The 24170-nt window shown below is 41.1% G+C and overlaps 1 protein-coding gene across 1 annotated transcript in view; it reads left to right on the top strand.

Annotated features, from left to right (window-relative positions):
- Positions 1-24170, top strand: part of LOC114573011 (MAM domain-containing glycosylphosphatidylinositol anchor protein 2) — a 186936-nt gene that overhangs the window by 41601 nt on the left and 121165 nt on the right. Inside the window, exon 2 of the mRNA XM_028604875.1 lies at positions 13798-13937. Coding sequence (XP_028460676.1) covers positions 13798-13937 — 140 coding nt within the window. The remainder of the gene's footprint in view (positions 1-13797; positions 13938-24170) is intronic.

Genomic DNA, 24170 nt, shown 5'->3' with positions numbered 1-24170 from the left:
ACGTAATGGACTATTAAACATGTGCTTAACATTTAGAATGGCTGCACTGGTGTTCAGTGGGAGTGTGTGCCAGGAAGTCCGCTGCCATGATAACCGCCATGTCAAACGAAACGCATTAGAGTGCTCTGCTTACTCACTCTAGCTCCTTCTCCTCCTACAGTTGGTTGTCTCGCCGGACACAGATGCCCTACTTACTCTCCCTTCACTTGCCTTTAACTCTGGACAATGAACTGTTTTGTACGCTGCATTCATGTCGGACATCTGCTGTGATCCAACTCATTATGTATGTTTTACAAGCAAGTCTTCAAATAGGCCAGATATTTCTTTTTCAGTTTTTTCCTCACTAGTTGACTCGTTTTCCTTTTTTCTTTTACAGTGTAAGTAACTCACAGTAATGGATTTATTATTTTTGTTTCTCAGACAAAATCTTTAAAGACTTAAAAGTAGCTCTCTGTCTTTTTTTCCCTCCCTCTTTGTTCCCTATACTGGAGTCAATATGTGAAGGTAAACATCTTGTTCACACTAATTGACATTCAGACAAACAGGAACAAATGTATTGAATATGAACACTGTGTGAATTACCAGACTTGTAAGAGCAATGTGAATAGTAAATTAAATCAGGTGTATTATTGTACTAATGCAATTGATTAAGCTACAATCCAGTTCCGTCCAGGGAATAATTGTATTTGATGGATGGGGTGTCATGTGCTTTATGAGGCTGATTTGAAAATTGTACTATAAAAGGTCTTTGTGCTGTGAAAAAATAGCAGTGAGTGATAACTTATTAACTTTGTTTCGTCTATCAGGGCTTGTCTGGTCAAAGGGCTCCACTTGAAAACCGATAGTATATACTTTTGGTAACTCCAAAATAATGATTGCATCATATCCATTCCATGGTTGTTGATGTTGAAAATGTATTCCAGTTCCAGTTCCTCTATGTTGATTTGGAAGTGGTGGCCCGCCACGGCAAAATTTCTGCCGCCACGGTATCAGAAACAGGGCAGACGCACAATGTCGTAGTGGTTGCCTTTTAAATGATCCTGCCTGTTGGAAAGCCTGTCCACGCCCCCCGCAGGTGGACGGCGATACTGCAGTCTGATGTCGGTTTAGTGAGCGGCATTGCGCTTTCATGTCTGTTTAGAGAGGCAGCAGACTTTTTATTTATTCCTTTTCTTCATTCTGTCTGGTTTGTGCGTTCGTGAGGAAAACCTGAGTATTGTACATGTGGAGTTTGTTGTGTGACACCGTGCAGGACAAATATATCTGTATAGTTTAACTATTTAGATCGACGTTATGGCAGGAGTTGTCATGAAAGCCTTATTTTCCTTTCTCCACGGCACACTCGTTAGAGTCTAGGCTACTTCGCCATTAATAAGTGATAACGCCAGTTGTTGTTATTGTTGTTGTTCGGACAGACCTGCCCCCACTGCTAAATCCTAAAGGAAACACTGTATTCACATATTGGGGTTTTCAGAGAAAGAATTCACAAAACTTTACGTCATTATACTTAAAGATCACGCCCAGTCCAGTCTTTTGATTGGTTGCCACAAACCCAATACATGCCTTGCTCAAGGGTATCTCAAAAATGTTGTTAAATGAGAGCACAGTGTGTCTCGTCCACTTTGCCCAGCCCTGTCTAGAACTGATGATGGTACAGAAATGGTTGCAAGCCCATTTCCCTACCTCCAAGCTACAGCCACTGATATAAACCCATTCTTTTCGCATTTTACCTTAGATTATGTATTTATTTCAATATGTACATTACTTATAAAATAATCAAAATTTTTAAAGTATTATTGATTTATTATTCCTCTCAACCATTGATTAAAGAAGCCTATCTTCCATTGACAGAAATGTTTTTTTTTATTCCTGTACTTCTGATTCCCTGTAGACATCAGCACTAAAACTTAAATATTACAGAATATTATTACATTGTGCTTAATATATAATATACTAAGTAAAGCTGTGATTTTTGCATTAATATCCTAAAGCTGATGAAAATAAGTGGGGCAAATATGCTGGTTCTCCAGTCATTTCAGTCATATACATGAGCTTTAGAATTTATTAGAAGGGGGCGCCCAGATAGCTCAGTTGGTAGAGTTTACTCCTCGAGGCATTTAGGCCCAGTTTTGACTCCGACCTGCGGCCCTTTGCTGCATGTCATTCCCCCTCTATCTCTCCTTTCATTTCTTCTGCTGTCCTATCAAAATAAAGGCTGAAATGCCCCAAAAATAATCTAATAATAAATAATAATAATAATAAAAACTGCCCTTCATATACATATTATCTCATGGTTCTCGTTTGATTTGAGATCACTGTGGCGATCTCTTAACATTCCATTATTTCATTTTGCTGATCAAAGACTAAAGACATTCAGCTGTACTAGAAATCTAGACGCACCCTAGTGGCAGCAAATTTAATTTGCAGCAGAGGGGGTCTAGCAACTCTCCGATGGCTTGCGAGCTGGAAAAACCAAACTCTGGTCAGGCCAATCACATCGTGTATAGAGTCGGTGGGCGGGCTTATGGCTGCTGCTGGGAACAGGGGTCTTCTGGAAGACTTGTAGTTAAGCTTTTCTTTGAGAAAAGAACAAAGAACGGCCCTGAAATCATTCTTAAAAAAGGAAGATGTGTTCTGAGTTTTGCCGACCGGATACGGCAAAAGTTTAATCTATCAACTAGCTTTGCTACCTTCTTCGTTGCTCTGTCTGGTTGTAGCTCTATCCTATTACGTGCAGAGGGAATTTGAAAGACAACCGTTTATCCCGCCCCTCGGATTGAGCTCCGTCAATGGTGAGTTCCCAGACCCAACATCTTGATGTGGGTCTGGCTTGTCAGGCTAGTACTTTATGTGTGTGATGCTAATTAGCAGATGTTTACATGCTCACACACTAAAAGAAGGTAAACCTTATAGATGCTAAACATCAGCATTTTCTTTATCAGCATGTTAGCATGCTAATGTTAGCATTTAGCTCAAAGCCCCACTGTGCCTGCGTACAGCCTTACTGAGCTGCTAGCATGGCTGCAGACTCTTGCGAATACTGGTGCAGATCAGCAAGCAGCTGTGTTGATTTTAGAGGAAACTGTCTTGTGTGTTTGAAGAATTTGTGATTGTAAAAAATAACATAACAATACCATATATAAATCCTATGTATCTAGGTGCAAAGCTGTATTTGTGTGTGTGTGCGTGTACTGGGTTAACTGTGATTATGTTTTGCTGTTTGTATGCCTTTTCATCACATTATGTGGTGAGCAAAGTACCGGAGGTAATGGGGAATCATGAGCACATTATGAATATAAGATCAGGAGGTCTGTCCTTGTAAGAAGCACCACAGCACGCTTGTGTGCTTTAATGGAGTGGCTCTTCCAGTCCTGAGAAATTACACCCTAAAGTCACGTGAAATCAGCTTGCTTATTTTCTTGTTCAACTGATCTTTCAAGGATGATTTCAGAAATTATGACCTAAGTTATTATACCTATTTTTGAAATGTTTGTTACATTTGGATTTGGATTTGAATGTGTCAGAATATGTGATGATGTGTGAATACAAAACACAATTCATATCAGTCTGTCATTGAAGAATAATTTCACACTGATTTATTTTCTCCATTTTTGTTTTCTTCTTCTTCTGTCTCTAAATCTTCTTCACCTCCTTGGCTTCCATTACCTCCTCCTTTAAATTCCCCAGTCAGTGTATACAGCTAACTTACTTACATTTTTCACCCCCATGAAGAAAATCCCCTAACGAGGCTTTAGGCGCTGCTATTTTTCATCTTCATCATTTTGCTGAGCTGTATTCAACATCACATGGAATAAGCACCCTTCAGTTAACAAGACTCAGTGGAAACATTCAAATCCATTAGACCAAATCTCAAAAACTCTCAGACCCAAATAAATTTGCACAGGACTGCAACAGTTTGTGATATTACAGTACGTGCAGTTAGTTGTTTTGGCTTTTTGTTGAAGTGCTTCAGTGTAGCTAACTTAAACTAAAAAGGCATTTCCCAGGTCTGTGCTGCTGATATGAAAGACATGTAGCCCTCGTTTCCAAGAGGGTCGCTCAGTGAGAGATCTCTAAAACCCATTTCCTGCCTGGCTTAAAATAATGAGGTGTTAGAGCCTGCTGGCAGGGTTTAGCTGCACACCTCCCCAAAGGGAAAGTTATGGATGGTATACAGTCTCTCTCTCACACACACACACACACACACACACACACACACACACACACACACACACACACACACACACACACACACACACACACACACACACACACACACACACACACACACACACACACACACACACACACACACACACACACACACACACACACACACACACACACACACACACACACACACACACAGACAGACACAGACAGAAAGACATAGAGATATGCCCCCTGGAGGTGTTATGGATAGCTGCATATTGCAAAGCCAGCCAGCAGGCAGCACTGTCAGCCAGCCTGCACTGTGAGCATTGATAGGACAATCAGTTCACTCTGAAGTCACCACAGCCAATCATCGGACAGTTTCTTGGCGGGAAGCACCCAATCTTCAGAGGGTTGCCAGATACTCTATCCTCAGTGAGCTATTGCTGGCTCGCTACTAGCCAACCATAAAGAAAGCTGGTGCCTTGCATCAGCCAATCGTGTGAGTGTTGGCCAGAGGGCCTATCGACAGAGAACTGCTGCATGGTTACAGCCAATCTGGGCTTTATCCTTCCCTACAGATGTCCGATTAGTGTTGTTTAGGGAAATCAAACTGCCACAACATCCCCACTGTGCCAATGTTGCATCGTGAATGGAGAGACTGGTAGAATGGGATAGGAAAAACCCACGAAGGCTTACCTAACTGTAACACTGTGAAACTCTGGCTGTCATACAGTGATTCTCTGTCAGCGAGTGTTTGTTGAGTGTTGTAGCATTGTTGGTAGGCAAAGTATAGTTTCCCACCTCAGCTTGATGACCTTTCTTAACAATACCACGAGCTAGCAGGCGCTGCTTAACTGCTTAACTGAAGTCTTTCTTTAATGAGATTCTAAATGTACCTGCATGTACTCGTAAAGGCCTATATGTGTATTACTCATAAACCTGTACTGGCTTACACGAGCCAAGGACGTGTTCAATGATGTCCCGTCATGGTCAGTTTAATGGGCTTATAACACATGCCTGCGCCTTAAATTGACATAGGCATTAGATCAGATGATAGTACAGAGGTTTTAGTACTATTTAAGCTTTCTGTTTTCACTGTTAAATGTATGTTTTATGATGCAGCTCCTGAAATCTCTGCCCTTTCCAGAAGTAAATAAGCAATTCAGAATTAAACAGACTTTACATTCCCTCATTTTTCCTGTTTTTACGACACTTTTTCTAAACTGTGTGTAGCTGTCTGGCTTTGCTACTTTGGCCATATGTGATTATAATATATTTAAAGCTGGGGTAGGCTGTCCTTTTTGGCGTCATTTAGCACAAAATTCAATAATAATCTTTAGCATATTATAATTCAAATTCAAGAGAGAAAACAAGACTTTTTGGCTCTTTAGAAAATGTAGTCTGTGACAGGAGACTGGCCAATTACAGGTCATTTCAGAGAGAGGGCGTTCCTATTGGCTGTTATACAAATGCAGATGCCCGTGCATGGTGAAAGCTTGATTTAATGGTGGAATCTCCTACGGAAAAATATGTTATTCCAGCATTAGCAAAACCTACCTACACTGCAAAGCAGCCAAAAAAGTGGAAATTCACATTGAAACGGACTATGCAACATATTTTCATCATAAATACATCTGCAAATAATTTTCTCTATTAATAAATTCATTATTTAATCTTTCAAAAAATGTACAGCAAATGTTTGGAATGTTGCATTTCAATTTTGACTTGATCAATTAACTAATTATGAAAATTGGTCCTGATTATTTTTTTGTTTATTGTTTCAGCACCACGTGGAATCTTGTATTGCAGTACAACTACTCATTCTGTAGCAGAACTCATACCAAAAATGTTGGGAATTAAATCTTATAAGATTATATGCTCAAACTGCTGGTGGTACGTTTGAAATAACCCAGTGGCAGTGAATCCAAGATGGTGGTTTTGTGCATTGAGTCATAAATATGCATCTGCTGAGGTAGAATAACCCATCAGTTTTACTTTAAGTAATTTATGCCCATTTGGTTTGGTTGGTTTGATGCTCACATTGGGTGTAGGCAGCAGGCATAGCTGTGTTTTTGCAGTGGGCTTCTCCCTGTATGACAGCTGCTGTATGCTTCAGCACCATGGACAGAGACAGCACAGTCACAGCACTGCTGCAAGCCAAACACCAATGTGCATCTAATATTCTGTGCTGTTAAATTCACACGTTTGGTTTGGAGTAAAAACTGACTAATGCATCAGATGAAACCATGCTTGTTCCTGTCATTTCCTCAAGATTGTTTGCATGACATAAAGCTTGCATGAACATAATGGATACAGCTGTATGCAGTCAAGCTCCATAACACCCTGCTGTGGAGTGGCATACTGTGGGAGCAAAAATGAATCTGTCCTCTATATCTCCCCACCTTCACCCTCCATAGTCATCTCTCTCTACTCTCTCTCCATCTCAGCAGGGCTTTGGCAGGTTCACACTGGCCTAATTTTTAGAGTAACAAGGTGTGTGTGTGTGTGTGTGTGTGTGTGTGTGTGTGTGTGTGTGTGTGTGTGTGTGTGTGTGTGTGTGTGTGTCTGTCAACGGATGCACGCATGGGTATGTGTTTTTATAATTGTGTGTGCAATGTCTGTTTCCTATAAATAGCACCTCTAAGAGCCACAGCTGTGCATCATTTGTTTTGTGCTCCTTGTCCGTTGAATAATCAGACAAATAAACCCGTCTGCTGTATTAATGAGACACCTCGACTCAAATACCCAATTTATAACCATAAGTTTGTCCCTTTGTGCCACAAAAAGACCACCTGACACGTCTCTCTTGATTGTAATGTTCTGCTTAACTGGACAAACATGTTGTGTTTTCTGTGATGCTGCAGTCTCATATGAATGTGTGTGTTTTTTTGCAGCCCACAGTACCGTATGATAGATGATCTGTGCTGATAGTGTGAAGCCGGATCTATAAGGAGTCTCATTTACAATAACAGTGTAGGCCGAGAAGTGCATTCAAGTGCATTACAGTGTGTAATCAATACGCTCTGACAACCCCTGATGTAATAATATGCATGTGCTGCTGGTAAACCATTTCTAGGCCCTACACACATGGATGACCCCATGGATAAGTTGCTTCTCAATAATACCACAGGAAGGGCCGGGTATAGTGTAAGTTTAGACTTTCTAAAATGTAAGGCATGGGGAAAGCATGGAACATAATTTATTGTGTGACAACTTTGGCAATGGACCATGTATGCCCTATCTCGAAGTTAAACTCCATTGAATTCACACTGATATAACCAATGGCAGTGCTCTGCATCACTTGAGAAAACACAGCCAGTACTGTTTAAAACTACAACATTACTCATGTTCTCATTTAATATGGGTGAGCCTGCTCGACTGGGGTACAAAAGGGGGAAGAAAATATCAATTTAGTTCTGTAATACCTACTATGTGTTTGCTATAGATGTACTGTAGGATTGCCATAACCTTATAGTAGATTTTGGTTGGGCCATACATTATGCCACTTTCAATCTCAAAGCTGCACTCATCAATATTTTTATATTAACAATGGATCAAATTACTACAGGTAATGTGAAAGGAGTCACTTGTAGTGACAGACACGGTCCGCTCTCCATGGAGAGTTTTACAATCTTACAGCTCATTATTTGGTTTTATGACCTGCAACTGTACTGTTTAGTTTAAGTCACCTTTTTTCCAGCAGCAGCAGGCAGCTAACTTCATAGAACAATTTCTGAGAAACCCACTGTATGCTGTCTTGTTAGCACCAAACAACAACTTTTTAAGATGCAAATATGTCAATGTTGTGTTGTCCCACTGCCCCCAAGTAGCCAAAAATTATTTTAGAAAAAAGTAAAAATCAAAAGCAATACATATCTATGCTCATTTTAATATACTCAGGGGTTTTGCTGCTACAGCCTTTCTTGGTCTGGTATGACCAGTAGCTTATGGTGGCTAATGTTAGCAAACTTCAGAGATTACTGAGTAACTAACATTACTGAGTCAATTTGCTTCTTGCTTCGTGACTCCTTAAACCGTACATTTCAGCATGCAAGACTAAATACAGAAAGATAAGAAATCCTAGTGAGTCAGACCACAGAAAGACAAGTGTCTTGTGTTAACAGCAACGACCTAGGACAGAAATCAGTTTTTAATGGGTCAAAAGTGTGTTCATTATCACTCATCAAAAGCTTCTAAGTGAAAGTGGTATTAAAGGTGCTGTAGGTAGGATTGTGAAGATCCAGGACTTAGCCAAAAAATGTGAACATCGACAACTTCTCAGTCCCTCTCCCCTTTCAGCCAAACCCCATGACAGTCTCCTAAGCCCCTCCCCCCACAAGGGAGAATGAATGTGTGTGCATGAGCAGTGACATGTAGTTAGACAACCCCAGTTTATTTTCAGTAGTCTTAGAGCCGCATTGATAATGACTTTGGTGCGATAACAAAAACAATTTTTTTTTTTTAAACTGTTACGGTATGCATATTGCATATGTTTTTCTCTTTCTGTTTCTTACTTTCCCCTTTTTCTCAATATCTGGCTCTCCCATTCCAAAAAGGAGACTACGGAGCCAGAAAACTAGCAGGAAATGGTTAGTGGTCCTGAGGGGTTGGTCTGAGGACATTTAGCCCACAGCGACAACGAGCCCCAGCTGTTGGAGTTTTTTCCTCAACATTCATTTGTTTGTCAAATTTAGAGTCTCTACCATTGCCAAGAACCCCCTCTGCCACCCAGGCACTCCACAATCGTGGTGACAAGGCTGCTTTTAGCCAAATCCAATTTAATCTCCATTGGCGTTAGTGGATAAAGCCATCTTCCCCAACTGAGGCCAAGGAAGGCTAGTCTCTCCAGTGGGAGCTGCTTATTCAACACACGCACACACGTACGCGCACACACACACGCACACACACATGCACAGACTACAGATGAAGAAAGAGCACTAAACTAACAGTCTAACATGCACAATTGAATTGGCAGACTGAGGCAGTCTCTTGTTCTCCTCCCCTATACCTTTTCTTTCCCAGTTGTGTGTTTCTGCAGAGGGTGAAATGATGTCACTGTTATGGAAATGAGATAATGACATAAAAAAGAGAGGCACATCTGAGACTCCTGCTCCTAGCCTGCAGCTCATCCACTTATCAGGAAGCTGTGTGCGCGTGTGTGCGCGTGTGTGCACGTGCACGTGCATAGTGTGTGCACTTGCAGATGGTTGGGTGGGAAACGTAGTGCGGGGGAGTGACACTACAGCCGGAGATGCACATTTATGCAAATTTCATATCTTAACCCACAGGTTCGTGACAACATTTGCTCGGCATTTGTAACAACACCGTTTAATCACAAGTGCTTGTAGAGCAAATAAACAAGTGATTTCAGAATAACTCTGCATTAGTTTGACTGTGAACATCCACTCAATATTTAGCATTGATTTTTCCCTGCGCTCTTGCACTTCTCACATCAGGGTGAGTGGCAGATGTGCTTGTTATGCCAATGCCAATTGCCCAACTGGCAAAAAAAAAAAAAAAACAAGATGAGAAAAAGTGTCTAATTAACATCCAAATGTGCCACCAGCAGAAAATTTCAACTCATTGCTCCCAAATGGCCTCTGCTCTGCTACTCAACATACTTGGTCACTCACTCATTTGACATCTTGAACGTTTGCCCTGGAGGGATAGGGGGAGTAGAAGAATGTGATTTAGAAAAGGTGATTATTGATTAATTGGCCTTTAACATGTACCTGTAACTCTTTATAGAATGTTGTAGGATGTCCATGATGACCCAAACAGTAGTTTTAGCACACTGCATAGGGTTCAACTACTGTGCCCTCCTACTGTGGATACTTAAAGTACATTAGCTGATAATACCTGTGTGCTTTTGCTTAAAGACACCCTGTGGAGTATTTGACCACTAACGGGGCTATGGGGGTTGTGACGTGTGGGCTTTGTTTGTATTGTGTACGCGCATGAGGACGCACAAGCACACTATTCACATTGTGCCGTCCTTTTCAAGCTAATTTCATGATTGGAAGTTGGTGAAGGTAATGCGCCAAAAAACTTAGCAATGCGCCAACAAAGGCGGTGAAGAAGAAAACTGCCAGCAAGCAAACATGGATGTAAACATTGCACAATTTTAAATAATACTAAATGAGAAAGGAAATGCCTCATGGATTTTTGGTTGGGGTTTTGGTGTGAAAACACTGAATGTAAACAAGACGACTCGACAGGTTACCTTTTAAGTATAATCCCAAAAACAGGATGTTTACTTAGTAGCATTAGAGCATTTGGTGTTTACCTTTATGTGTCAAAGATCTGAAAATTTCCTTGAGGAAGGATTGGTTTGAAATCCAGTATGGAGTATACCACTGTCTGTGAAGTAAAACTGCACATATGCAGCAAATCTATAAATGTTGATTCTTCTGTCAACGGGTTAACCTAGGCCTACTGGACTGTACTTTCTTATTGACCAATAAACAGACTCAACAATTAAAAGACATTTCCATTACACCATAACGTTTCCAGTATATAAAACAGAATCCTTATCCCCATAATGAACTTGTATGGGATAACATTATGATGTTAAGGTTTTTACCCAGCTGTGTCTGGCCTGCTATGTGTTCAAAGCTTTGTTTATCACCCATGGACATCTTTTCTCTCAAACCTGTCAGCGTGTTGACTTGCACTTTGTGCAACCCCAAGTCCCAGTGCATTAATGACATTTCTGTTCTGATTATATGAGTAGTTACTGTCAGTATCAAGTGGCTTTCATGAAAACTAAACAAACAGGAAATTATGTTGTAAGACAGTTATTTTAGTTTTATGCTTTGGGCCAAGTGATCTGAGCTGAGGTCTTAGCTATACAAGGATATGTGAGAACATTATGGCGCTCATTATGCATGCTTAAAGAGAGGGTTATTTGCTTTTGTCGCTGTGAGCTTAGTGTTGTCTGCATAAAGAACGTGTGTGTGTGTGTGTGTGTGTGTGTGTGTGTGTGTGTGTGTGTGTGTGTGTGTAGCCGTTGCAGTAGCTGCTTTAGCAGTTGAAGATCATTAATTACGGGTGTTTCCCTACTTACCTCCAGGACTGATGGTATGCTGCAGAGATACTGGCTCATTGGAGTAAATGGCATTAGTACTTTGTTCGGCGAGTGCCCTTGGGCCTTGTTTCCAAGCCCTTTTTTGTTTCAAGTGGCAGCCTTGCGTGAAGCTCCCTTACACTGAAACTATTTCTCAAGCCCTTATCCCCCCCCCCCTGTGGAGTTCACCGCTAGTGTATTCATCCACAAACGGAGATAGGACGATGACGAGGGGTTAGAGCAAGACATGTCCAACACGGCTTTGTGAGTAGCCAGTTAGCATCCGTATCAGTGTGTTCATCAATCTGCGTAGCATTTAGACGGGCAGGACAAGCATGACGGGGCATTAAGCTAACATGCTGAATGAGACAAACAGCATGGTTGGTAACAGGGAGGGACAAGTGGTTAGCGCGTGGCTAAGGATACACTCTGGCTGAGACTCCCAATGCAGCGGTAGGGAGGAGTGTCGCCACGCTCATTAGCACCGCAGCCTTGATAGAGGTAGAACGGAATCTGCTGCCGGGGCTGAGTCTGCCGAGAGAGGCCCTCACAGGAAGCTGCTCCTCCAACATGAAAGGCACACTACAGTCTGTAACTCCTTGTGATTTCTGCCTCGATTCTTTTTTTATTTATTTATTTCTTTTTCACTAATTTGTAGTCCTTCTCCTAATCATATCCCGTATCCGCTCTCTAAATCATCTCATCCCAAACCTCTTCACTAATCATGTAAGTTGGAGAGGAATAAATGCTTAACAGATGCTAGTATTGTCAGGGGTCGGTTACATGCAACTGCGCTTTTACAGCTCAGTGGAACCGAGCGTTTTGGGGCGGTTTACCTAAGATGACACGTTCCTCCCTTCTGCGTTGGGTTGTTGACGGATTGAAATGTCCTTACTGACTCACAAGGGTCAGCTAATGGTGGAGAGAAACACCAGTGCAGTAACTGCAGCTGTGGACAGACAGCTGTGGGTAGTTGAGTAGAGTTGTTCTGCCATGAACGTTTAGTGCAGTATGCCTGTGCTGCTGAATAGTGAGTTTAATTTGCACATAGACACGCACATACATATCGCAGTTTCTGGCATTTTTATATCCCTAATTGTATTACATTAAGTAATGATGTGTTAAATAATGAGTCCTGTTCAGATCCACCAATTTAAGTATGGACGCCCACTCTCCTTATGGTCGAATGACAGTTGAGAATATTCTAGGTTAAAATTGAATTTTCTTTAGATTAGACCTTAAGACATTTACTTACAAAATGATAATGCGTTGAGTCATGACTGATTCATTTGAGCTCATTTTCTTTTTCATACTGTGTTTACATGTGCAAGGTTTTGTAATGAAACCCTTCTGGCATGTAATTACACAGAGTTGTAATTTTATTCAGATATTTTCCCAAAGTGAATAAGGGAGGAGGATAAGGAGACAGAATAAGAGAAATTACTTGTTTTGCAGCCTACCATCAGTTTGTACACAGTTGGCCATCTACTTGACACTGCATTTGAATGATTGCTACTTACACTGAGTAATTTGGTTAAGATGCAAACTGAGTGTCACTTTGAATCCAAATGGAGTGATACTGATTGGTAACCGCATGTTGTCATGGCTACTGAATCTCTTTTCTCCAAACTGTAATTTAGATAGTGTGACTGGGGCCAAGGTGCATCAGTAAAGGTCTGCAGATACTGTACTGTAGAGGGTCACAATGTGAAATATTGACTTAAAATAGAAATAATTGAAATATAAAACAATTTGTGGGTTTTTGACACCTCATATCATAAGAATACTGCTGAAGTAGCATGAGGCAACTAGCATTTATCTCAACATTAACTTAGATGTGTTGTCATTGTATTAAAAGACCTGTTAATTAATTTAGAATTTAATTAGTTTACTTTTTTTTCTTCAATTAGAACAATCTATTAAAATGTGCATTATGCCTTTAAGATGCATGCTCAGGTTGCATAATAATGTAGTCTGCTTAAATTACTTTGTAGTGCAAACTAGTAGCATGATTTTTCAGTTATGCTACCAGTTTACATACGTATGCATAGATAAATACAGTAAAAATTGTTGCTTTTTTAATGTTTCATCATTGTTAGTGTCAATAAAAAAGAGTGTTCATCTTGAGCACAAACTAATGCCGCTTACTTAAGAAAACATGCTTGACATGTGTAAGATTCGCTGAAGAATAAAAAAGAGACGTAAAACCTCTCTTACACCATTTTTGAATCACTTTTTGACAACACGCTCGGCAGCACAAGGCCTACCAGTACCACGTCTGTGAAAGTGATACTCTCACAAGTTACTTCAAATAAAAATATAAACATAAGCAGTGAATCATTTTTCCAAAGTAGCTTCCCCTCGACTTTGTATTTCATACACTTGCAATGTTTAAAAAGCTAAACCAAAGTGAATGCCAAAAAAGTAAAATGTGTCAATCGCAATGTGTTTTTTTGTACAAATACCCCTGGCCCCCTTGTGTGCAGTACAGATGTGGCCCCAACATGCTGAACTACTCATTCCTTCTGAAATAACCAGAATGCTAAGACACTTTGTGTTTTTTTTTCCCTCCACAGCACCTCCGACCGTCCGCATCATACACTCAGGGCATGCCTGTAACGTTGAGGAGGAGAGGCACACGGAGAGAGTCTACACCATCCGAGAGGGAGAGACCCTGGAGCTCACCTGTCTGGTGACGGGGCATCCTCGACCACAGGTTAGGAACTCGCTACCTTTTCGTCCGCCCTTTACTGACAGCGCGGGATAAAATAGCTACACGAGGGAATCATGGGACAAGATGCTAATTTTGTAGCCCGTCTCCCCTTCCTGCCTGTTTCTCCTTTCTTTACTCTCCTTCAGCAGCTTTTATTTTAATTCTGTATTCGCGCCATTGAGTGGCACACCACGTACCTCTGCACTAAACCAGCTTAAAAGTTTAATCCTTTAATTATTGACGGTTTAGGTTGCATTGTGCACCTGCATGGTGATAATGAAAGCTTCCGAGTCTAATGAGAATGCGGAAACAAAACAGGCGAAACATCTGCCAAAACAGTAACGTAACGTGCCAGAAGAAGGACACAGTGAAAAGTGGGTCCTCGGTAGAGTTTAGATTCTCTGCCCGAGCCCGAGCCCGACCCGAGGCCGACCCGACTTCGGGCCGGGCCGGGCCGTTATTTTCCGCCACTATCCTCGGGCCGGACCCTTGATCAAGCATTTGTGTTTTTTTTAATCATTACTTTAGCCTAATTGGGTGGGAGAAAGCTATGCCATAATCAGAACTATTATCTATTTAGGCCAAAGTAACAAATGTGTCCAAAAAGTTACACAAGTTGGACTACAGTTACAAAATGCAACATGTGTCATGCGCGGAGTCTCCTCCTCTCGCACGCATCACACCGGGGCTGCGGGCTGTATTGTGGAGCTTAAGTGCGACATGGAGCTTGAGGATGTAAAGAAAAAAAGAAAAACGGGAGAATTACCTTTTGAGCAGGTTTGGAGGAAAGTCGGAGGTATGGAACCATTTTAAACAAGTCGTGGTAAGTGACAACATATGTGTCGGCTTTGTTGAGTGCATTAAGTGCGGCCGCTGTTCGCCTATGACAGCAAATAAAACGGGGACGTGGATGATGAACAGACACATGAAGCAGGCTCGCCAAGGCAGAAAAGATGATAGTCAGCCTTCAACGTCCTCTTTTGTTACTTCTCCAAGCGTAGGCTCCCCCTGAGGGCGAGGCAAGCCGGCAAGCCCTCACAGAGAAATACGTTGAGTTTTTTACTTTTCTTCATTCAGATCCATTTGCGATCCGTTCCATTCTGAATAAACAAACAGCGCAGTTTACATGCTTCGCTCCTGTTGCATTATTCATTAAGATCATTTTAAACAGATTTTTGCAGTTCAAACAACTCTGAATTGTAGTTGAGAACGTCAGTTATAACGGCCCACGGATTAAAAAAGTGTTGGGTTGAAATCGGGCTCGGGCTCATAATTCCAGTTAATGTGTGGTGCCGGGCCGGGCCGGGCTCGGACACAACGTGCACGGGCTCGGGCTGGGTCGGGCTTGATTTTTTGGGCCCGAACGAAGCTCTAGTCCTCAGCATCTGAGAAAGAGTTTTTCCTCAAACTCTTTTTATTTGCTGTTGTTATCTGAACTAATTAAAAAGCTTCCATCTTTTACTGAAGAAAATAGGCTGTTCGTTTGTTCTTGTTGTGCCTTCTACTTATTGCTGTTCTCATTCAAATTTAAGAAGTAGGTATATAAAAAAAGATGTGTTAAGATAAGTAAGACAAAAGCAGAAACACGATTTCATCTGCTTGTTTCAACAAAAATACCAACTAACTTGATCCACGCAAGTATAAATGTCAGCTCTGCTACAAATGACCTGACCATCACATTTCCATCTCATATTAATCTGGGCAGGATTTTCACACCCTAACCTTTTGAACATTTATCGAATGTTGTTTCCAATTTGCTTGATAAACGAATTCAGCACTATCGCCGCACAGAACTGGGCTTATTTACGCAAATTAATATAATTCCCCTTTTGATTCATAGACGGGGCGATTAGCTCGTACACTTCCCCTCTGGATGCCAAGGCAAAAGAGCATATTGATTTTTATATTTCAATTGAAAAGGTGAGACCTCTTCAATTAGCGAGAGGCTCAGGCACACCGTTCATCTCCGCTTGTTGTCAGGGGGACAACTTCGTACTCATCATCTCTGTCTTTCCTATTAATTAGACTTTCTGGAAACCAGAGCAGAGCAAGGGGATGGGCGGGGGAGAAGAGAGTGGGAGATCAAAAGCCCGGCATGGCTGTGTTGCAGGAGAGGCAGGATCTCCTTTGAAACCGAGTCATTATGAGACTCACGCAGATCCCCTGGCGCAAAGGGTCTCGGCTGTGTCTCCCTGGACTTTGGATGTGTCAGCTTTGTCCCCCTCTGGTAGTGGCATGGGACCACGGGGGCAATGACACTCATTCTGAGTGGTTTCGGAAGCCGGCGAGGTTATCTGGGGTGGCAGTAGTCCTACGGCTGGTTTTGTAATGTTGGTGGAAAAACACAAGGGTATGCGACCTCCTCGGAAACACACACACACATTACGTGAATACAGCCTTAACAGCTCATCCTTTCATTGGAGTTAAATATTAATTCTCAGAACATGTTCTGAATCTTTCTTCGCCCCCAAATTTCCACATTTTAATTGAGTTGAGTTTCTTCATCTTCTAACGGCATACATGGGGAAACGTAAGCAGTGCTCTTTGCAAAGGCTGTAGTGCATTCTCAGTGTGTTCTGTCATAATTAAAGATGTGGGCATAGGTTTGCTTTCACCTTTGATAGGGACATCTTTTTTATTAGATAGTATGAACTCTGTGTGTGTGTGTGTGTGTGTGTGTGTGTGTGTGGCAAAAATGTTTTCTATATGTTTTTGCAAATTTTTTTTCAGATTTTAAAAATATATTTTGTTTTGTTACTATAAATCTGATAGATTTTCTGAATAAATCCCATGAAAAAGTATAGAAAATAATCAAAAGGTAATATGCTACACTGTGTGTGATAATCCATTTTAAAACTTCCCTTGAGATTCTGTCCTCTCTTTCCGTCTGTTGACAGCACAACTCAAATCTTTTGGCTTTGCTGTGTTTGCACAGTATAAATAATGTCCATGTTAGAGAGACCCAAACAGCAATAACTCTTGATCAAGTGGGTTGGGGTTAGTCAAACTATGTACACTAAACATCTTCGGCACAAATGATCTTATCTTAAGCATTAATGCTACATGATTTACAGATGTCAGGAAGATAACATTCGTATAAGCTAAGATGTTACTGAAACTTTGGTTCCTCTAAAAAAAGAGAGCCGGTGTTCGTGATATTTCAAAGTGACACATTTGATTTAGATTGTTTTCAACGGTTTTGTTAGGTGGGGGCAGAACCTGACAAAGTATTATTTATATATCAGAATATCGGAAGGGCTGAGGAGAATGCAGGTAGCAACAATGCTTCTATTTTCTATTTTGGAAGCAGAAAGAAGTGCTTAATGTTAAAATTCTGGCTAACTGAGCTGACAAAAACACCCCTTAATCTCCTACCTGAAAGACTAAAGCAATTCAAATCCAGTATATAACGTACGCTACATGCGACATAAGGTAACACTCCTGATGAGGGCCACTCTGTTCTTGTTCTATTGCTCACTCTTTAGTTCTTTGATATATGTTTGCTTTAAAAAAAAAAAAAAAAAAAAAAAAGATTTATCTGGATGCCATGCTTGAGGACCTAGCTCTTGAAAATAAAATATATTTGAAACAAAATGACACATTTGAGCAATATAAATGAGTTTACTAATACCTCACATTCAATTTAAACTCAAAATCAACTGACTGATGGTAGTTGAACCCAGTGAAGATTTTAAATTGAACCATGCAATGTTTAAATAGTTTAACTATAAATACCAACCACCACTGCAGCCGGTCATTCATCTCGCAGGCATTACTGCCAGTGCTGTGCTTTAGATAGCTGTCCATGCGTAGTATAACCTGAGGGTTGTCAGATCATCAGGTCAGGTATCCTCCATCTCTTGTGCTTTCACTTTTCATTAGAATAGGCACATTTGTGCAGAAAACACATAGACCTGCAGCTCCGCATAGACCAGGTCTGCCTGCTCTCTGTTTTCTGTCCGTCAGCACTTTGTTTAAAACCCATTGGTACCTACACAGATTTGATCGGAGTTGAGTACCAAAAAAAAGCAATGCGTGATGAACAGTCAAAGATTCTGTGCTTTGCTGAAAACATTCAGGGCTTAAGCCCTGTAAACCCGCCCCTGGAGCCGCCAATGATCTACACCTAAGATTAATGGGAAAGCACTTTCTCCTCTCTGTAATAACATTCTCAATTTTGTTTTCTTGAACAACTTCCATACCAGGAATAACTTAAACTGCACTTTCCATCTGCACCACAATATCACAGGGGGCCAAGTCACACTTCTCGATCACTGTAAATCGCTTTAATTAGTTCTGCATTAGCAAATCACAAAAAAGCTTTTTTCATCGTTACTGTCCAGATTTCCGTCTCTATCCCTGGCTCTGAGATACTGCTAGCTCCCATGATGATACATAGACCCAGCAGTGTTGTGCCAAGTACAACATCAGCACCACAAAGGACCAGCCACAGAGTAAATGGGGCCACGGTTGGCAATTTTGCCACCGTTTAATTCTTCACGTCTATCAATATGCACACTTCTTAAATTACATAGACGCCCCTCAGGCCTTCTCACTGATGGAGTCTCTGGATTGTGTCCAACCAGGCAGCAGCTTCCTCACAGGCCTCTCTGTCAGCCCCGCGCACAAACGCCCACTCACCTCGGAGGAAAAAACAGGCTTTCTAATAATAAAATCATATGTGCATCCGACCTGAAGAATATATTAGTCTAAATGAAGCGACTCCTCCCAGTTGTATTAATACTCAAATTCCTAGAGGCTCAGGCCGAGGAGGGGGAGTTGCAGCCATATTTGATTCAAGCCTGTTAATTAATCCTAAACCTAAACTAAATTATAACTCTTTTGAAAGCCTTGTTCTTAATCTTCAACATCCAACACGGAAATCAGTACAGCCAATTATATTTGTTGTTGTCTACTGAGCTCCAGGTCCGTATTCTGAATTTTTATCTGAATTCTCAGAGTTTTTATCATGTGTAGTCCTTAAATCAGACAAAGTACTTATTGTAGGTGATTTTAATATCCATGTGGACGTTGACAGCAATAGCCTTACTACTGCTTTCAACTCACTACTAGATTCTATTGGCTTCAGTCAGAGTGTGCATGAGGCCACGCACTGTTTTAACCACACCCTCGACCTCGTGCTGGCATATGGTATCAAAATTGAAGATGTATTAGTATTCCCGCAAAATCCTTTATTATCAGACCACTTCTTAATTACTTTCGAATTCTTAATACCCGATTATACAAAATTAGATAAAAGCTACTATACTAGATGCCTATCTGACAGTGCTATAGCTAAATTTAAGGAAGACATTCCAACAGCACTCAACTCATTACCTTGTTTTAATACAACAGAGGACCTTTATGTAAACTTTAGTCCCTCTCAAATCGACAATTGTGTAGATGGTGTTACGGCCTGCCTACGGACTACTTTAGACTCTGTTGCTCCACTGAAAAAGAAGAAGATGAAGCAAAGGAAACTAGCACCTTGGTATAACTCCCAAACTCGTAAATTAAAGCAAAACTCGCGAAAACTTGAAAGTAAATGGCGCTCCACCAAAATGGAAGAGTCTCGTTTGGACTGGCAAGACAGTCTGAAAACCTATAGGACGGCCCTCAGACATGCCAGATCAGACTATTACTCAGCATTAATAGAAGAAAACAAGAACAACCCAAGGTTTCTTTTCAGCACTGTAGCCAGGCTGACAGATAGTCACAGCTCTACTGAGCCATCTATTCCTTTAGCTCTGAGTAGTGATGACTTCATGAGCTTCTTTAATGATAAAATTATAACAATTAGAGATAAAATTCATCACCTTTTGCCCTCAAATGGTTCACCTTTCAACGCAGGACTGCTAGAAAGAACGACTAGACCTGACATATACTTAGACTGTTTTTTTCCTATAGACCTTCAACAACTTATGGTAAAGGTATCTTCAGCAAAGCCATCTACCTGTCTCTTAGACCCCATCCCAACGAGGCTACTCAAAGAAGCATTACGCGTAGTTAACACCTCTCTACTAGATATGATCAATATGTCTCTATTAACCGGTCATGTACCGCAGTCATTTAAAGTAGCTGTGATAAAACCTCTTCTGAAATAACCCACCCTCGATCCTGAGGTCTTAGCAAACTATAGACCTATATCTAACCTTCCCTTTCTCTCCAAGATCCTTGAGAAAGCAGTTGCTAAACAGTTATGTGATTTTCTCCATAGCAACAGCTTATTTTGACTTTCAATCAGGATTTAGAAAGAATCATAGCACAGAGACGGCACTGGTGAAAATTACTAACGACGTTCTAACTGCTGCAGACAAAGGACTTGTCTCCATACTTGTTTTATTAGATCTTAGTGCTGCTTTTGACACTATTGACCATACAATCCTGTTACAGAGATTAGAACACTTAGTCGGAATTAAAGGAATTGCACTAAGCTGGTTTAAGTCTTATTTCTCTGATCGATCTCAATTTGTTAATGTTAATGATAAATCCTCTAAGTACGCGAAAGTTAAACCTGGTGTTCCACAAGGCTCAGTGCTTGGACCAATTTTATTCTCCTTATATACTGTATGCTTCCTCTTGGTAATATCATTATGAAACACTCAATTAACTATCACTGCTATGCGGACGACACCCAATTATACTTATCAATCAAACCAGACGAAACAAGTCAGTTAGCTAAACTTCAAGCATGTATTAAAGATATAAAATCCTGGATGACCTATAATTTTCTGATGTTAAACTGTAACAAAACTGAAGTTATTGTGCTGGGCCCTAAACACATCCAAACTTCATTATTTAAAGATATAGCTACTCTGGAAGGTGTTGTCCTAGCCTCCAGCACTACTGTCAGATATCTAGGAGTTATTTTTGATCAGGATATATCCTTTAACGCCCATCAAAAACAATCATTGAGAACAGCCTTTTTTCATCTTCGTAACATTACCAAAATTAGGAATATCCTGTCTCAAAACAATGCTGAAAAACTAGTCCATGCATTCGTTACTTCCAGGCTGGACTATTGTAATTCCCTACTGTCAGGTTGCTCAAATAAGTCCCTTAAGACTTTCCAGCTGATCCAGAATGCTGCAGCACGTGTTCTGACGAGAACTAAGAAAAGAGATCATATTTCTCCTGTTTTAGCTACTTTGCATTGGCTTCCTGTGAAATTCAGGATTGACATTAAAGTCCTTCTCCTGACCTACAAAGCCCTACATGGTCAAGCACCATCCTATCTAGAACAGCTCTTAGTACCTTATTGTCCCACTAGAGCACTACGCTCCCAGAATGCAGAGTTACTTGTGGTTCCTAGAGTCTCCAAAAGTAGACTGGGAGCAAGAGCCTTCAGCTACCAGGCTCCTTTCCTGTGGAACCAGCTCCCAGTCTGGGTTAGGGGGGCAGACACCATCACCTCATTTAAGAATAAACTGAAAACTCTCCTCTTTGATAAAGCTTATAGTTAAGAAGTGAGGAATTGCAGCGGCCGCCTAACCCGGCCCACCTGCTTCTCTTCGTAGTCATCAGATTTATTGATCATATAATCAATAATATAGTGTGAGTAGAGGGAGGCAGGCCAGTACAGCCTCTCATCAATGTTTTCATTTGTTTCCTTTTATATGCATCCTGTCCCAGAACTGCTTGTTACTAACCTAGCTCTGGGGAGTTTACTCCCCGGAGTCCTTATGTTTCTTCTTCAAACAAAAATTCCCTTCAAACGCCCGGCCGCGTCCTGCTGCATCTGCTGCACCCACCCATGCTCTGCAGCGCCACGTTTCATCCCACAACGTCCTGCTGTGACATGAACTACAACGACTACCTTCAAAGTCACTGTTCCACTATCTTTAATGCAACTATTATCGCCATCATACCCCCAACTGGCCCCGTCGGACACCGCCTACCAAGAGTCTGGGTCTGCCGAGGTTTCTTCCTAAAAGGGAGTTTTTCCTCGCCACTGTCGCAATAGCTACTGCTAATGCTTGCTCTTGAGGAAATTACTGTAATTGTTGGGGCTTTGTAAATTATAGAGTGTGGTCTAGACCTACTCTATCTGTAAAGTGTCTCGAGATAACTCTGTTATGATTTGATACTATAAATAAAATTGAATTGAATTGAAAATTGAATTGAATTGACCTAACACACAGAGACACACACACTCACAAATGGCAGCGGAAACACTTGTCTGCCTTCCCATTTAATTGTCAAATAAATATATGTCCCTGTCAGTCACCAGCACACGTATAATATGTGCTTTTTTTTCCCGCTGTGCCTCATGGGTTTGGCATTTCAAGGTGTTACTAAGGGCTGTGCAGGAAGACTGGGACTGCTGACATCTGGCAGGCTCGGAGGGCATGAAGTTAAATTGTCATGGATGCATCGTGCAGAGGTCACTGGAAGGATTTGGGGAACTTGGCTCTCTGAGGAGAAGGATGAGACAGAAAATCATAGCTGTGGCCAGCGCTTCTCCCCTCGCTCTCTTCTTTTGATCTCTGTGTCAAACACTAGCAAGTCCGTTTTCTTAGTTGTCGATCAGCAGAGAATTAATCCACAACAATATCGATAATCAATTAACTGTTCGCTTCACTTATGAAACAACAAAACAACAGTAAGTATCAGCAGCCGTGCTAGCGGCTCTTTGAGGCACAGTGGTGCTTTGAGCTAAAGTCAACATGCTAACATTCTGATGTTTAGCAGGTTACCTTTTTAACATATTATGGATTAAAGGATTCATTGAATAAGTAGGGAATTAATTGATCGATTAATTGACAATTAAAATCATTCGTCTGGAATTGGCTCTGTGTCAAAAAGGATAAGAAAAAATATTATTTTGTTCCCGGTGCTTCTCCTGACTATCCATATCTATAAAAGACTAACATGGCCATTCTCAAGGGGGGAGCCTGGTTAGCTCACCAGGATGAGCGTGCACCCCATGTACAGAGGCTCAGTCCTAGTTGCAGCAGACGTGCGTTCAGTTCCAACCTGTGGCCCTTTGCTGCATGTCATCCCCCTCTCTCTCCCACTTTCCTGACTTAATTTGTCCTATCAATGAATGCAATACAAACCCCAAAAATAATCTTAAAAAAAACATGCATCTCTCTCTTTCTCTCTCTCTCTCTCTCTATCTCTCTCCCATCTCTCTCCATATATTGCTGACGATCCATCGACTGATTAATCAGTTGGTCAATGGACATGAAGTTAATCTACCATTTTGTTAACCAAGTCAACAACCATTAATTAAGCAGAGTTGCCAAGCATCATCAGCTGTTACAGCTTCTCAAATGTGAAGATATGCTGTTTTGTATCAGTGGAAATTGAATATCTCCTAAGGTTTCTGAAACCATGAGATTTTCTTGACATTTTATAGACGAAAGAATTAAACAATTAATCAGACAATTAATAAATAATCAACACTGAAAAATATAAGATTTAGCCCTGCCTCCATCGAATATATAGATAATAATAAACCCTTTCCTTATGTCTTTCTTCTTTTCGTCTCTGTAACAGAACACCACATACGCATACAGCTTTATCTGTTCATACTTTCATGGCCACTGTCCTCCAGCTTCGTTCATTGTCTTTGATGTCGTGAACAGACATCAAAGAGTCCCTGATGATAAAGCCATCTGCCCCCGTCCCCCTTGCCCTGGCCTCCATCCATTATGTCCACACTACTTTGTTTGAGTAACAGGCTCCAATAGCCAGCAACACCACATTGCAAACACCTTTTTTTTGTCTCAGTTATTGGCTGGCCAGATTCAACTCGCAGCGCCACGGGTCAGCGAGTACAAATAAGCTGACCTCGGGCCTTGGGACATTCCGTTTTATACCGCGAATCGGAGTATGTGATCTGTTTTGGATGCTCCCATGACAGTTAGCCTACGGTGCTGGTGTCTTTAGCAGATGGTGCTTTTTAAAATACGATTTAGCTTCCTAATTTTTTGCAGTGTTTGCCTTACAAACTACAGTATCAGAAGAAGCACCGCAGCAGAGCTTCCCCTTGAACCACAACCTGTCCAATTCACCCACAGTCATTATGTCTTAAAAGTGACTTTAACTGCAGCACTCAAACATACCGTATGTAGTTCAACACCAAGGCAAAACGTTTGTCAGTGTGCGTTTCCTATTCAATATTCAAATGTCTGTTTTTTTTTTTTTTTTTCATTTGTATATCAAAGACTGGGCAGCACGGTTAGCACTGTTGATTTACAGCTAGTGGGTTCCATTAGCTGGCTTGGGCCC

Source organism: Perca flavescens, chromosome 18, assembly GCF_004354835.1.
Source record: "Perca flavescens isolate YP-PL-M2 chromosome 18, PFLA_1.0, whole genome shotgun sequence".
Lineage (NCBI taxonomy): Eukaryota > Metazoa > Chordata > Actinopteri > Perciformes > Percidae > Perca > Perca flavescens.
Note: the sequence above shows the minus strand (reverse complement) of the source record. Positions and strands in the feature narration are given on the sequence as shown.